The sequence below is a fragment of the Hordeum vulgare genome, chromosome 3H (assembly GCF_904849725.1).
Source record: "Hordeum vulgare subsp. vulgare chromosome 3H, MorexV3_pseudomolecules_assembly, whole genome shotgun sequence".
NCBI lineage: Eukaryota > Viridiplantae > Streptophyta > Magnoliopsida > Poales > Poaceae > Hordeum > Hordeum vulgare.
Window position 1 is genome coordinate 26672458 of NC_058520.1, and position 14919 is coordinate 26687376.

Sequence of the window (14919 nt, forward strand, 5' to 3'; positions counted from 1 at the left end):
TAACTATGTGAAGGAAAAGAAGAAGGGCTTTCCGTCTAACAAAGGTTCTCCCTCCAAGCCACAGCTCCATACCGAAAGTAGGAGCATACAATCACCAATTCCGCCATCTCTTGTGGACCTACGATAAGCTTCGTCCAATTACAAGTAAAGATAAACATGGATCAGTTAAGTGCAAAAGTATAAGACAAACAAAAACTTATTATTAACAATTTATTACCTGCCGGTACAAGCAGGCCAGTGCGTCGACCCCCAACTGAACTTGTTGTCAAAAATCGTCAATGCCTTCAGCCACATCCATTGAGCATTCTTGCCAGTGCCGTCAGCGAATATAGTCCTAGAGATAACATACCACATGTACACGCGAGCATAAGTTTGGATCACATCATCATTGGCGCACTCAGGACAACGAGCAAAGTTGGCTGCAATCCAAGTGAAAGCAGCGCCAGCTGGGACTCTATCTTTCTTCCCACCATCTTCTACCTCCGGCTCTGTAGGTGACATACCAATAAGGGCCTCCATTTGTTGTCACCATCCCTTAGAATCAGTGCTCATACATAGAGGCTTCCCCTCGATCGAAAGTGCGGTGATCATGAAAACATCTTGAAGAGTCACTGTCATCTCTCTGGTCCGGAGGTGAAAACTATGGGTCTCCGGCCCCCATCGATCAGTAAGTGCACTGAGTGCCGCGACGTTCAGCTTGGGCGTTGACCGACTCACAAGCTGAATGAATGGAATGAGTCATGTCATCTCTATGTATGGTGTGTACCGCTCATCGTACGACATGACAATCGATGCCCCGTGAGACTGAATCTTCAAGGGCATAAGCTTCTCCAAACATAGAGGAGTGATGTGATTACGGTTTGATCTTCTTAAATAAATACATGATTTTTGAACATAATAATATGTTGTACTTACCATCCGCTTCTCCGACATCAAGTAGGCCCGGTGTTCAACGTCATAGGAATCATTCAAAAGCCACACCATCCTACATATCACAAAAACAAATTCAACTAACTTCTCATATATATCCATCTACTAATATAGAAATATGAATCTAGTCATCTACATATAGGAATAGGAATATTCATCTACTCATCCTACTCATATAGGAATAGTCATGTACTCATCTACATATACGAATTATCATCTACTCATCCACTCATCTACATATTACTAAAAAAATTACTCATATGAATGTACTCATCTTAAAAAAATAGTCATGTACTCATTTCCTCATAAAATCCACACCATCTATTCATAGGAATAGTCATATACCAAAAATACTCATCTAGGATTCATAAAATAGGACTAACTCCTCATCTATATTTCAAATCCAATCAAAACATGGCTCTCAACCAAACTAATACAAATCTGAAAAATATGCAGTACTTTTTGGATGGAAAGATGAGAAACAGAAGAGATTACCTCCTAGACTAGTTTGGGAGATAAATCCACGAAAGAAATCAACAGATCTGAAGGATTTGGAAGAGGGGATTGAGATGAGGAGATGAGGCAGCAACCACTGCTCTCTGTTGGGGGGGGAAACGAGTGGCGAGGGGGTGGGGGAGGGGGCCGATCCGTGGCTGCTTAACTGAAGGTGTGGCGTCTAAGAGCTCGGCGCCACACTGTAGCGTGTGCAACGCGTGAGTCTTAGGCGTCGCACTGTCGTGTGGTGGGGCCCGCAGCGCCATCGTAAACGGGGTGTGGCGCCGACAACTTATGCGTCACACAGTATAGTGTGACGCCTAGGCGTCGGATGCCACACAAAAGGATCGGCTTAATGAATTTTTTTTCTGCGGAGGGTTCAGTTTACGAATTCTTTTAGTTCAGGAGTGAGAATAGTTCATTTTGCCGCGGTGGAAAGAAAAAACAAGAAGACCTCAATGACTGTAGAGTAAAAAGGTAAGAGCAGGCAGAGGCAGGCACTGGCAGGGCCAGGTGAGGTAGGCAGTGGAATTAATGGCGAGCAGTCAAGACGGCGGGCCCACCCGCTCCCTTCTCCCTCTTCTCGTTTCACATCCATCCCCGTGAGAACAGAGCAGAGCAGAAAGAAACGCTGCCACTAGCGAGGGTAGGAGGAGGGGAGACCGACCACCGGAGCAAGAAGCAGAGGGAGGGGCCGGCCATGGCCATGCCCCTCACCGTCGCCGTCGCCGTCGCCCTCGCCGCGCTGCTCCTCTCCGCCGCCGCCGCGCCGGCGCTGGCTCATACCTGTGAGTACTACTGCTACCGTCCCCCGTCCCCCCTTCACTCCTCTAGAGACTAGATAGATCCATGCCTTCTGAGGCTAGGAGCGTGCTCCTGCCTCGCCTGCTTCCTCGCGAGAGCCGAGCGCGCCACCAGTTCGGAGTCGACCTATTTTTTCCTCTCATCTGCAACGTCCGATTGGTAATAAATTTGCCATCTGCTATCTTTTCTTTGCAAATGGCGCACACGAACCAGAAAATAAATAAATGAATAATTTCGTCTCCCGGCTTCGCCAATCGCCAACGCCGGCACAAAAAACAGCAAATCTGTCGGCACCTCGTTGCCCCTCTTGGATATTTTACTGGTCCTGGTGTGGGCGTGGACTAGATATAGATAGTACGTACATACATATGGTATAATACGGTATTTCCTAATGGTTTACTCCAGTGCTGCATCTGGCACAAAACCTGCACTCTAGATTAGATTATGCTCATGTCAGAAGCCCATCATATGTACTGCCTGAAATGGCTCGACTCTTTTTGGGCAGATGAGTTGGTCATTTTTATGTTTTTTTTTTTGGCGAAATACTAGATGACTCGGTAATACCTTGCAAAAAAGAGAGATTTGGTGATTGGACATCAGACTTGTATGCACCCACATGTATAACTGTTTTAAGAGGTTCTGGATTCTTTAGTAAATCCAATCGTGTTTTCCATAAGTTGTTAATATCAACACTTCCTGTTTTCCGCAGCGTCATGCCCCGACGGTTGGCAAATCGGTCCTGACCGGCTTAAGTGCTTCATGCACATCTCAAGCTCCCTTTCCTGGGATGGATCCGAAGCCCTCTGCCGCAACTTCAGTGCCCATCTGGCTGCATTATCATCAGTTCAAGAGCTGAATTTCGCAAGGTCTCTCTGTGGAGCTGCCTCCTCCGGGTGCTGGGTTGGAGGGCGTCGCCGCAACACCAGTAGCGGTGTTGTTGGCTGGAAATGGTCTGACAATTCGTCTTCTTGGAACGAGACCGCCTTTCCCGGTGAGCCGCTGCATCCCAATTGCACCGGTGCTCGCTGCGGTCTAGCCACCAGTGACGATATGTGCACCTTGGTGACCAGTAAGCACACTGCACTTACTGGAAAGAAGTGCGCTGAGTCACATGGACTGATTTGCATGATGAATCATGGTGAGTCTTCTTTTGGTAATGTTAGAGTACTTCTGTTTCATTGCCTGAAATCTAGTTGCACTAACTGTCTGATACCCACTGATTTCTGCCAGAAGATAGATGCTACCATGATCACTGCCACAAGGAGTATTTCATCGTCCTCATCGTTGTAAGCGGCTTGATTCTCTCGACCACTTTAGCTGTTGTGGTTTGGCTGCTCGTCTATAAGCGAAGCAAGAAAAGAAAAAGATCACGCGAAGCTTCCGGTACTTCAGCTACCGCATTAGTGCCACCACTATGGAAAGTGTTCAACAGTGAAGAACTTAGATCGATAACCAAGAACTTCAGTGAGGGAAACCGGCTGCCCGGAAATGCCAAGACAGGTGGTACCTATAGTGGAACCTTGCCAGATGGATCCAAATTAGCAATTAAGAGATTGAAGAGATCCAGCCTACAAAGGAAGAAGGATTTCTACTCCGAGATCAGTAGAGTCGCAAAGCTTTATCACCCTAATTTAGTGGCTGTAAAAGGATGTTGTTATGATCATGGCGACCGCTTTATTGTCTATGAGTTTGTCGCCAATGGGCCGTTGGATGTGTGGCTGCATCATATTCCAAGAGGAGGGCGGAGCCTTGATTGGGCAACGAGAATGAGAGTTGCCACAACTCTTGCACAGGGGATTGCGTAAGTCATCCTAACTCTTGCCTGTTCCACTCTGGGAGATGTTATTTTTTACTGAATTATTTGGAAAGTAATAACTGATAAAGCATGAAGCTCCTGTGGTCTAAGCTGCAACTATTTTTATTCATTCAGTTTCTTCTATCGTAATATTGATGCCTGTTTGCTGTGTTTACCCAATTATGGTTGCTCGTTAAGTGGAACTTGTAGAATACAGATGTTTAATTCTTGGGAAAATGCTGTATATGCTTATGTTTATGTTAGTTTATAAATTACAATATATAATTGCATAAGTCAGCTCTGGATTCACCGTTTTACTGTTGTAGGTTCTCATATTTATTAATTTTAGGCTAAATAGAAGTATAATTTACAAGCAATATTAATTCTCGTGTGTCGTTTGTGTTCTATTGAAACACGTTAACATTAATTCGAGACATTTGGCTATCTTTGTCCCCACATCCTTACATTTAATCACGACCATATTAGTACCATTTATCGCATACTTACCGGTGATCTTTTGATTCCAGATTTTTGCATGACAAGGTGAAGCCCCAGGTAGTCCACCGTGATATCCGTGCGAGCAACGTCCTTCTTGATGAGGAATTTGGTTCCCATCTGATGGGGGTTGGGCTGTCCAAGTTTGTGCCATGGGAAGTAATGCACGAGAGGACCGTCAAGGCGGCAACATACGGATACCTTGCCCCCGAGTTCATATACAGGAACGAGCTGACAACAAAGAGCGATGTCTACAGCTTCGGCGTGCTGCTTCTAGAAATCATCAGTGGCCGTCGCCCAGCGCAGTCCGTTGAATCCGCTGGCTGGCAAACTATATTCGAGTGGGCGACGCCTCTGGTCCAATCGCACCGGCATCTGGAGCTGCTGGACCCGCTCATCAACGACTTGCCGGAGATAGGAGTGATCCAAAAGGTCGTGGACCTCGTCTACGCCTGCACCCAGCATGTCCCCTCGGTGCGGCCAAGGATGTCCCACGTCGTCCATCAGCTGCAGCAGCTTGAGCTCAAGTCAGCAGCGTCTGAGCAGCTGAGGAGCGGGACCAGCACCAGCGCGACTTCTCCGATGCTGCCATTGGAGGTCCGGACACCTCGCTGAAACCGTCCGCCATCAGAGTTCTAGAACTGCTGCTGTGTTATTATCATCATTAGCCGGTAGGTAGCACATTTCCTGAAGCATGTAGTGACCCAAGAGCCTCCTGTAACCGCAAGCACGACAACTTTCGTCTAGGTAGAGAAGTAGGGTCCTGGAGATTTAAACCTTCGCAATGTCATTGTCAATTCCTGCCATTGTCACCGCTGGCCATTTGTACCCCAGCTGATTTATACTTTAGATCTCACCATGTCTTAGTTGAATGAGCAACATTGTCAGTGTCTGTAGAAGCTGCTTATCTATGTACTATCTGAATGTTGACATCAATAGTTCGTGATGCATCCTTTTGTGAACAGGTTGTTGAGTTTTTTGTTTACAATTGAGAAAATCATTCTAGATCTGCACTAGAAGATGTACACTCATGAACTTTAACTTTTCCTAAAAGGAATGTATTGATATCGCGAAGATACCAAGTAATCTGCACAGAGCACAGCAGAGTGAACTGGAGGTCTAAGAGACGGCCTTCCGCCGTACCCTGTTGAAGGAAGGCTTGAGTGGCTGGCTAGCGCTGGGCTCAAACGGCGGCTTGAGTGGCTGGCTAGCGCTGGGCTCAAACGGCAGCAGCGGCTTCTTGACCAGCGTGCTACTGCCACCACCACCGCCGCGGCCGGACGCCGTTGCAGCGCCAGCGCCGGGCGGTTTCCCGGCCCTCTGCTTCTTGGCCTTGGGGGCCTCCAGCCGCTCCAGGATCCTGGAGGTCTTCTCGTCCAGCGGCTTCACCGGAGACGGCAGCGTGGAGACCACCGGAGGCCTGTGGAATAACGGGGCCCTGGAGCTGGAGGAGGAGACGGGGGTGCAGAAGTCGTCGTTGTCGTCGATGATGATGAGCTTCTCCCACTCCTCGGAGATGCTGGGCGACGCCTTCTTCTCCTTGGGCTGGCTCGGGAGCTTCTTCTCCCTGGGCTGGCTCGGGGGCCTGTCTCTCGGAGCTCGGAACGACGGTGTTGTCGTCGTCGTCTGCGGCTCGCTGAACGCGTAGATTCGGTCGGCGTCTCTGGCCTTCTCCCTCTGGCTCATGAACATGTTCTCCCAGGGAACCTGCAATGCTGGTATCTGTGGCTCGCTGAATGAGTCTAGGTGGGTGGCGTCCTTCACAGCGTAGGGTGGGGCGATTGACCTGGAAAATGAAATTGAATCAATCAGAACTTCTCATATATAGTCTCTTGGTAAGCCAGCCAGGTAGCAAAACCCAAGTAAGAACTCAAAACCGTACCCGAATTGCAGGCTATCCTTCACCAGAGCATTCAGCTTCGAGTGGAAACCTCTTTCATGGTGTAGGGGGTTGTATTCCTTCAGAGCAATCTGAAATACTTCCAGATTGTTAGCAGGCATGTGGTAACATACTTGAGAAACCAATGGCAACCACACCATGCAACCATAGATACCTGGAGCCATGTCAAAAAAAGAAGAGAAAAAAGAGATACCTGAGGCGGTCCGGTCCAATAACCATACCTTCGATAAAGAGGTTTCGATTGAATTCTTGGTGTCCATGCTAACGGTGTAGTTGCGAGGCCGACTCACATCCGGGAGAGGCAGTATCTCTTCAGATCCAGCGAGCCTCTACAGCACAAACATGTTCCTACCATCAGAGCCAAGCAATGACAAAGCACACACCCTACATTAAGATAAAACAGGGGACGTTGGCTGTACCCTCAGAAGCATTGGTCCCTTCTCAGATGGCTGAAGGAGGTAATAACAGGCAAGAGTTCCTATTCTCATTGTTTCAGTGTTGCACGCCGAGGAGCACACAAGTCCCTGATCGAGCTTGAAAAGAGTTTCACATAGACCGTAGAAAACTGCACGACATAGACAATACTCAGAAATCGGGAGCATCTGAGAAACTGCACGTCTGATGTATATTGCGATATAGATTAAAGATAGTCTGTCTGGGAAACTGCACAACACAGACAATATGGAAATACCTACTCTGGGTGTTCTGATCTAGGCTTTCATCAGTTAGAGCAACTTCATCATTTGAGCTGGGAATCACAACATGAGACTTCCCCATTATGACTCCTGCTAACACACATTATCATTAAATTAACAGAGTAAAGATAAAGTCTTGATGAACTAGAGTATAATGTCTCAGTAGTCAAGAGTAGTGGGTACCTTCATTTAGCGAGGCTAAGTCAGTGCGCTCAATCACATCAAAAGAAATGGATGTAGAGGCTCGTCGCATGTTCGACCCACCTTCTGAAGTGGGAAGAAACAATACAGTTTGATCTCCAATCTTCACAGCACTATCAGTAACATCAGAAGCTGCAAGTTGGCGGCTCGTTGTTGGGCACAGCCATTTTGCCTTATTTGTGGTAACATCATCTATGGGGCGACCGTGGCACCTGCATATCTGTTCAGTGTGTTCAGCATTAGCATAACCCTTGAAGAGACTGACGAATAGATGAAATGAAGTATTATAACATGACTATTATAGTGAAACAGTCAAAAGAAAGCACCACATTCATTCTGTCGTATGCCGTTGTATGTCTAGAACTGAATATTCATAGTCATAGATGGCGTGCGCAAACAATTGTATCACCTGACAATATGGAAAACCATCAATGATCTGATTTGCTGATGGATATATGCTGCAGGTTACTTGATTAACAGATTTAATTATGGGAACTCTGAACACCAATACAGCTTGCATCATCTCTTCCTTGTCATCCTTCAGCTCTTCTAACCACCTCTTGACTAGCCCGTGCAAAACTTGGGTCTCTGCATTCCAAACATTTATGCTGTTAGGGGTCTTAGTATTAGATGGAATTAGGCAAAAATTTAACTTCTCAGTATAAACTACTCATTATATGGGAGTACTAACTCTGGGATGTCAATCAAATACCAAAATATAGAAAAGGTAAAATATCACATTTTAAGCTACATGATCATATTACGTCTATCAACATGGGCAAGAAAGATGATGGTGTTACCTAAAGATAGACATGAAAATAGCGAGAGCAATAGATGATCCCTAGCTACACTCATCAAGCATCCTTACCAGGACTGTATCGCCGTACAACGCAGTTTTCAAGGTCACTGATTCTGTGTATAAAACTGCTAGAGCTTTCAGAAACATCATCATACATGAATGCAGCAGTTTCTGTTTCTAACATTACAAACTCCACTGTGATACACTGTTCTGATGCTTCCTGATGAAAGAGGAACGTCGTTATCATGAGAAATCGTTTTTTTAGAGAGAATATCATGAGAGATAGTTTGTGCACGAAACAGTACTCAATCCCTTTCGAAAGAAATCGAGGAATCAGCACCCGTACCATAAGTGATCTTCGGAGAGGTTCTGTGTTTTGTGCAGAAAAACATATTGCAATCACCTTCTTGGAGATGTCATCAGTGGCCCAAGAATAGATGGCTCTGTTGCTAAACAGATTTTGTAACGACACGTCTGCAGACAAGAAATGCAGTCAGATGACTTGCCGTCTCAAGATAATCCGCTGTATTCAGAACAGGCGAATTGGCTGTGTTTATGCTGCTCAATTCATTTTTCTACGGGCAGAACAAGCATATACCAAACATAGAGATCATCGAAGCCATACCTCCATTTGACACAGACCCATGTTGCTCAGGTAGGAAGCCATCCAGAGGCAAGTTTTCCACGGCATGGTGGAAATCTCGAAGGCTGAATTTCTCCCCGGGCCTGTACGCGATCTTGAGCTGGTGGAGGTTGATGAATTAGGAAAACTGAATGGGTCAGAACAAGCGCACAGAAGGAATGCATCTGGGGTCGAGACTAATCAGCGGCGTAACATTGTTACAGCATCAGCGGCGTAACATGATTCAGTGCAGGGCCTAACACAATCCGCCTTCTCCAGGGGTGAGTGAGTCGTGATGCAGAGCAGGTTGTTAGGCAATTCGCATTTCCAGGCGTTAGAGGATCATGGCAATAGCAATCTCACACGAAACGCATGATCCAGTTCATCTATATGGGTGATTAATTCGGCAGTTTTTACGGACGCCACACACCGACAACCGGAAGTTGGTGAACTGGCGTATCAGAAATTCAGGATGAAATTGGATGAGTTAGTTGCAGAGGTGTTGGATTCGAAGCTAATAAGCAGTCACACACGCAGCACCGAAATAAGCAGCGGGATCGAACGCAACATTGAGATGCAGCAGGTAGAGGGGAGGGAGGGAGGGAGAGAGATACGAACCTCGGGCGGGGAGCGGGAGGAGGGGGCGGCGCGGTGGACGTAGCAGAGTGCGAGGCGGTCCGGGAGCGGGGCGGCGGAGGCGGAGGCGGCGGGCGGCGAGGGGGCGGCGGCGTAGTGGTTGGCGAGGTGGAGCAGGCACTGCGCGCGCGCGGCGAGCCGTTAGGGTTGAGAGACTGATGGACTGGAGGGAAGGGAGGAGGGAGGAATCGGAGCGGGTACCTGCTTGAGGAGGCCGAGGAGGGGCGGCGGGATGTTGCGGAGGTCGAGGAGGAAGCAGAGCAGCGCCATGGCCGGCGGCGAGGTCCGCTCCGCTCCGCGCCGATGAGCTAGGGAGCGAGCAGCAAACGGCGCCGTCTGCGTGTGCGTGCCTGGTTTCGAAATTTTGAATCGGAGCGGAGACTACCATGTACTCTACCTGGTAGCGCACAGAAACGGAGGGCACGGCAGAGGAGGAGCACCACAAGCAAGCCTGAATTCATATCCAGCGTTACTGAAGGCGTATTCGTCGATTTGATTTGAATTGAACTGAACTGAAGCCGGAATTCATCATATCCAAGTTGTATGGATTCATAAGTACTCGTACATGGCAAAGCAGCAGCCCGGCCAGGTCACATTGGAGATCTCAGTTAAAGGAGTAAGCACCATCCATGCTAGTTTCTTCTGTACATCACATGGCTGCTCCAAACTGAACTATAAGCCTGAATTCATCACATCCAAGATGCACATGGCCTGATGATGTGAAGTGACCACAAGATTACAGTTAAGAGCCTCTGCAAAGCATATTATATGGCCAAGGACATGCTCTACATCACGGGCTACACATACAGCTTCTACAACCAACACCCCGACCTTCAGCCGAGGCCCAAGGAGCCGTCGGTCGGGGCTACTGGACGGAGAAGACGGCGCCGTCATTCAACGGCAGCAGGCTGAAGCAGCGGCCGTTCTCGTCCACGCAGCACGCCTGCCACGCTATCTGGTGCTCACCGCGACGGAACGAGGAGACGTCCAGCATGCAGTCCGAGAACCCCTGTCCGCCTCCAGCTGGTTTGAAAGACGCAAAGGCCATCGCCAAGCCCGTCGTCTCGGAAGAAAAACGGGAGCTCTTCTCGCCGCCTGTCTTCCTCAGGCCGCCGCTCTTTATGTGCTGCAGCAGCTCGGAGTGCAGCCCGACCATCTCGGAGGTGGTCCTGCGCATCTCGAAGTGCTTGCTTCTCGTTCCTGCCATGTGTAGGGGTGACGATGGGCTTGTGGCGAGAACGCAGTACAGTTTGGCGATGCGGGTGGGGGTTCGCTCCAGCACGCGCTTCCACTGCAAGCAGAGAGTCAGGGACAGCTGGAAGCCGGGGGGTACCGATATCCTGTTCTTGTTTACAGGGTTGGAATCGAACATGAAGAGCTCGGCACCAAGGCAAGGCCTGCATAAAAATGTAAGATGTCATGTTATGCATTGCTGAAGATACAAATTCAGGTGTCTTGACTTTATCCTATATATAGAAAAGGTTTTATATCCTATATATAGAAAAGATGCCTTATGTTCTTATCTGAACCTGCCTTCTTGTTAGTTCATCCAGCATAGTATAATTACTTCCACTCAAGAATAAGATGGTCTCAGCCTCACTCAAAGCAACTCAAGGGTATAGCATTATATGTATTATGTAGTACCTTACGCTGAAGAAGTGTCTGGGAAGCACGAAAGGCAGTTCCATGAACCTCTGCAAAATGCCAGACAGAAGTTGCATCGCTCTGTGCAAATGATGCAGAGCATCCTCTCCGGTTGTCACTCCTTTGGCATCCACGCGTGCACGAAGCAAAGATGCCACAGCAAACTTGAAGAGTGAATAGGAATCCTTTTCCAGTTTACCTGACAAATTCATTCTTGTGCTGAAGTGTACAGAGTTCAGCTCATAAGAAGAAACAGAAATGAATTGCCGCAGTTCCGAGAAAACTTGGCTATCATTCCTATCTACTCTTCGATGCAAATCTTGTAGGATTGAAGCGTGAGAAAATCTCTCTTCAAGCCTGCAAGGCTCTGAACTGCCAGGTACATTTGAGAAATCTACAGAAAACGCAGTACAAAATGACAAAAGTGAGCACATGAAAGCAAGCCTGGCTATAGTAGTAAAGCTTTCATGAACCATGTCCCCATGGGATGCAGCAAGCAGATCATAACTCTTGGCTAGGTCACTCAGTCTTAAAGAACAATTAGTCAAAGCTACGAGGACTTGGTTGTTCTCTATGGCTACACTTGAAGATTCATGATGTGGTATGTCTTTGGGAGCAGAAGAATGTGCATTAAGGATGCCAAGAACATCAGTTAAGATCTTAAGAAAAGACGCTCTCAGACTAATGAACCACCTCTGGAAGAAGAATTCACGGTCTGAGGAGGCATTAGATGAGAGGACATCATTTGCTAAACATATTCTCTGGCAAATACAAGTGATTTTTTCTTGACAGCCATGCAACTCTAGAGATCCAGCAAGAGTACTGTCAACATCTGTTTCGACACAGTAGAGGTCCTCATGAAGATCTACCTCTGTATTTAGCTCACCAACCAACTTACTGATTGCTGAAGGAAAAAGCAATAGCTTCATCTCAAGTTCTCCGGCAGCAAAAAGAAGCAATGATTTGAACCAAAAACCAAAGGTGCCCGACTCAAAAGCAGCTGAAACTTTTCTAAAGACAAATGACGCTGTGAACCAGAGACCTTCATGGCAACAGTACATGGCAGACCTATAGGCTTCCCAGTAGCTCTGTTTTCTTGTAAGCATCTTGGCCATCCGAAGGGCACACAATTCATGTGCTATCCAAGCAGGAGTAAAGTATATCTTAGGGTCCTCATTTGAATCACCTGATCCCTTATTACCATCTCTGATTTTATAAGTACTCCATGAGATGTGCGCGCACATTATAAGACCGAAGAATTCATATGTGCTGCAATACTGAGGTGCGTTCTGCTGCACACATTCAGTTAGACCCTTGACATTATGGTGAAGATTGCCAGAAGAGCCAGATGTTTTATGACACATATCATGGCAGGCATTTGCAAACTTGAGCGTGCAAATAATTAGATCATGCACTACAGATGAATTATTCTTGCTGCAAAATTCAGTGGAAGCTAACTTTGCCTTGTCAGTGTCAATTTCCATGCAAGACGCTTTGATACTTCTAACCGCTGGTTCAACAGTATCATATGAAGTTCTAAACTGCTCTGGGGAAACAGATGATTCGACACAGTTAGCTGCTACTCCGGAGTAATGACAGGCATTTATTCGAGCAAGTTCTTTCATCAGGCATCTTACTTTATCAAGAGAAGCAGAAGCAGCAGAAGGGTAGCCTGAAACAAGCTTTAGCATAAGGCTAAACAGTGCCCTATATTTCTGTAATTCACAGGAGGGCACTACTTCCTTGCTTCTACAGTTTGCTAGTTGATTGGCCAGAGACATTATATTATCCACTATTGCTGTTAAAATCATATTCAGAGATTTTTCATCCTCCCTTGCTTCATGAGTTGACAGCATGTTGTTTGAAATTCCTTGGTATCCAGTGTATGAGAATGATGAACTCTCCAGAGTGCTTATAGTCTGATGTAGCTTTGTTTGCTTGAGAAAGCAAAAGAAGATATCCAAAAGAAATTCAAGAGCAGTATATTGCATCTCCCAGGAAGAACAATGCAAAAACCTTTTAGCAGACAGAGCAAGCTTGGATAACTCAGGAGCCTTGATATGACAGATGCTTGGCTCTTTAACACAGAGCGTCTGAAAAGTACCTTTTCCAATCAGATAAAAAATAAAGATAAGTCTAAATCAGAATGAGCGAAGTCCATTAGCTAGTGTTCACCTTTTGCAGAATTCTGAATGCATAGCTCTTACAATCAAGTGGGAAACCCTCATCATCAATTAGGTGTAATAATAATGTGCCAAAAACAGTGCTGGCAACAGCAGGATAGAGAGTATTTCTGCGAAACATAAAACATAAACATTTCAAAACCATAGTCTTCATAGGCAGAGAAGATTCATGTCCCAGAAATGATAACAGAAGTGCCGCCTGGAATAACAGATTTAACAAAGGAAATAAAGTTAGTCCCAAATCAATCGACAATTGGAGAACGATGATAACTTGCTATTTATGCCTCGTCACCCCAGCTTCTCGGATAAAGGATTGATAAAAGCATGCCTGGCAAATTAAGATTGCAGCGGCGCAAAACTCATAAGGGAATCATAAGATGTTTCGAACCTCATTAGCGTAGCGTTTTTATTTAGTTGCTAAAGCCGAAAAGCAGAAACCATCTTTCAGAGAATCATAGGAAAGCTAAAAGTTTTAAAGGGAAGTAAATATATGTTCCCACTTAGCAATATTTTGAAGGTAGCAAATGTAAATTGAAGGAAAAGTATATTTACCTTAAAAAACAGCTAAATACTAAGATATGCTTATGGAAAAGTGAACTTAATGACATATCAGGATTCAGGAAACATACTTACAGAGATGAATTTGAGAAATTTAGCTGCAACTTGTGGGTTACATTACCTGATCACCAAACAAAACAATTGACTTGGACGCCAGTCTGGAGAGTGCGAAGAGAATTTCAGCTTTGAATACATCTTCCAGGTTGCCTAGAACCAGCTGCTTTCCAACCTCATGAACTCTACGGATAACAGCCAACTTACAATCAAGCTTCGAGAAAGTCTTAATCGCTGCCATAATAACTTGAGCTTCTGATGCTGGTGAGATGACTAATCCAGACAGCATTTGAAGGGTGATGTATGAGAAGTCCTCTGAAAGCTTACAGAAGCAACCAGCCGCAAACAGTGCCGCTTTGACCTGCCAAAGGAGCATCACAGGAACCCTGATCAAATTGCTTACTGACAAACATGTGCATTGCAAGATCACTAGCCTGATTCTAGAAGGCAGTAGTATAAAGCAGCCAGTCATGGTGATTAGTAGTGGCGCTGACCTCGGCAGCATTGGAGGAGCGGAGGCCGGAGAGGACGAGGGAGCGGACGTGCACGCTGTCCTTGGCGAGGTCGGCGAGGCAGCCGAACATCCTCAGCGCGAGCTCCCTGGCCCGCGGGGTCCCCGCCGCGCCGTGCGCCGCCGCGACCTTCCGGAGTATCTGGTCGGGCTCCGCGCAGGCCCAAGCGGCGCCCTGGGCCGGGAGGAGGGCGCGGACGATGCGGGCCCGGACGGAGTCGTCGGTGGCGGCCCTGAACTCGGTGGCGAGGCGGAGGAGCATGGTCTCAGCGAATACGCGGGGCTCGGCGGGCAGGACGCCGAACGCGGAGGCCACCGCCGCGGGGACGGAGGGGCTCGCGGCGAGGTCGCGGATGCGCGGGGCGGCCGCCTCGAGGGCCTTGAGGCGCGTGCCTGGAGGGAGGGGGAGTGGGGGTGAGGCGCTGGGGAGTGGTGCGGAGAAGAAGAGGGTCGGTGGTCGAGAGGGTTACCGAGGTGGCGGGAGCGGAGCCCCTTGTCGAGGTCGATGCTCCAGTCCATGGCGCAGGCCGCCGGGATGCTCTCCATCGCCTCCGCCGCCGCCGCCGCCGCCCCTGTCGCCGGAGGTTTTGGTGCTCC

General features: G+C 47.5%; 3 protein-coding genes across 7 annotated transcripts; 1 reads left to right on the plus strand and 2 right to left on the minus strand.

Annotated features, from left to right (window-relative positions):
• The first annotated feature begins 1871 nt into the window (after positions 1–1871).
• On the plus strand, positions 1872–5481 carry LOC123442718 (C-type lectin receptor-like tyrosine-protein kinase At1g52310). 2 transcript variants are annotated; one of them, XM_045118838.1, is made up of 4 exons: positions 1872–2213; positions 2939–3367; positions 3460–4030; positions 4552–5481. In XM_045118838.1, exons 1-4 carry the CDS (start codon positions 2126–2128, stop codon positions 5132–5134), a joined length of 1671 nt encoding a protein of 556 aa, XP_044974773.1. In that variant the 5' UTR covers positions 1872–2125; the 3' UTR covers positions 5135–5481. The 2 variants fall into 2 exon arrangements, with proteins under 2 accessions (XP_044974773.1, XP_044974774.1); XM_045118839.1 differs by having other exon boundaries at positions 1910–2213; positions 3463–4030.
• On the minus strand, positions 5408–9752 carry LOC123442717. Its single transcript, XM_045118837.1, has 12 exons — positions 9574–9752; positions 9355–9492; positions 8740–8857; positions 8461–8588; positions 8184–8334; positions 7725–7903; positions 7298–7535; positions 7115–7204; positions 6839–6984; positions 6641–6748; positions 6402–6490; positions 5408–6305 (listed from the first exon to the last, which is right to left on the minus strand). The coding sequence occupies exons 1-12, from the start codon at positions 9640–9642 to the stop codon at positions 5639–5641; spliced, it is 2121 nt and encodes a 706-aa protein (XP_044974772.1). The 5' UTR covers positions 9643–9752; the 3' UTR covers positions 5408–5638.
• Positions 9753–9896: 144 nt separating this feature from the next.
• LOC123442720 lies at positions 9897–14919 on the minus strand. 4 transcript variants are annotated; one of them, XM_045118841.1, is made up of 7 exons: positions 14793–14898; positions 14306–14715; positions 13879–14172; positions 13192–13398; positions 12059–13109; positions 11017–11410; positions 9897–10769 (listed from the first exon to the last, which is right to left on the minus strand). In XM_045118841.1, the coding sequence occupies exons 1-7, from the start codon at positions 14866–14868 to the stop codon at positions 10238–10240; spliced, it is 2964 nt and encodes a 987-aa protein (XP_044974776.1). In that variant the 5' UTR covers positions 14869–14898; the 3' UTR covers positions 9897–10237. The 4 variants fall into 4 exon arrangements, with proteins under 4 accessions (XP_044974776.1, XP_044974775.1, XP_044974777.1 ...); XM_045118840.1 differs by having other exon boundaries at positions 11017–13109; XM_045118844.1 differs by lacking the exon at positions 9897–10769 and having other exon boundaries at positions 11276–11410; positions 11710–13109; positions 14793–14919.

Excerpts from the sequence above, each read along its gene's own strand:
- LOC123442718 (XM_045118838.1), top strand. The coding sequence starts at position 2,126 with ATGGCCATGCCCCTCACCGTCGCCGTCGCCGTCGCCCTCGCCGCGCTG. Across the intron at positions 3,368-3,459 it reads GATTTGCATGATGAATCATG|AAGATAGATGCTACCATGAT; the intron begins GTGAGTCTTCTT and ends GATTTCTGCCAG. Across the intron at positions 4,031-4,551 it reads ACTCTTGCACAGGGGATTGC|ATTTTTGCATGACAAGGTGA; the intron begins GTAAGTCATCCT and ends TTTTGATTCCAG.
- LOC123442717 (XM_045118837.1), bottom strand. The coding sequence starts at position 9,642 with ATGGCGCTGCTCTGCTTCCTCCTCGACCTCCGCAACATCCCGCCGCCC. Across the intron at positions 9,493-9,573 it reads TCCTCGGCCTCCTCAAGCAG|TGCCTGCTCCACCTCGCCAA; the intron begins GTACCCGCTCCG and ends GCGCGCGCGCAG. Across the intron at positions 8,858-9,354 it reads CCTCCCGCTCCCCGCCCGAG|CTCAAGATCGCGTACAGGCC; the intron begins GTTCGTATCTCT and ends AACCTCCACCAG.
- LOC123442720 (XM_045118840.1), bottom strand. The coding sequence starts at position 14,868 with ATGGAGAGCATCCCGGCGGCCTGCGCCATGGACTGGAGCATCGACCTC. Across the intron at positions 14,173-14,305 it reads GCTCCTCCAATGCTGCCGAG|GTCAAAGCGGCACTGTTTGC; the intron begins GTCAGCGCCACT and ends CTCCTTTGGCAG. Across the intron at positions 13,110-13,191 it reads CATTCAGAATTCTGCAAAAG|ACGCTCTGTGTTAAAGAGCC; the intron begins GTGAACACTAGC and ends GGTACTTTTCAG.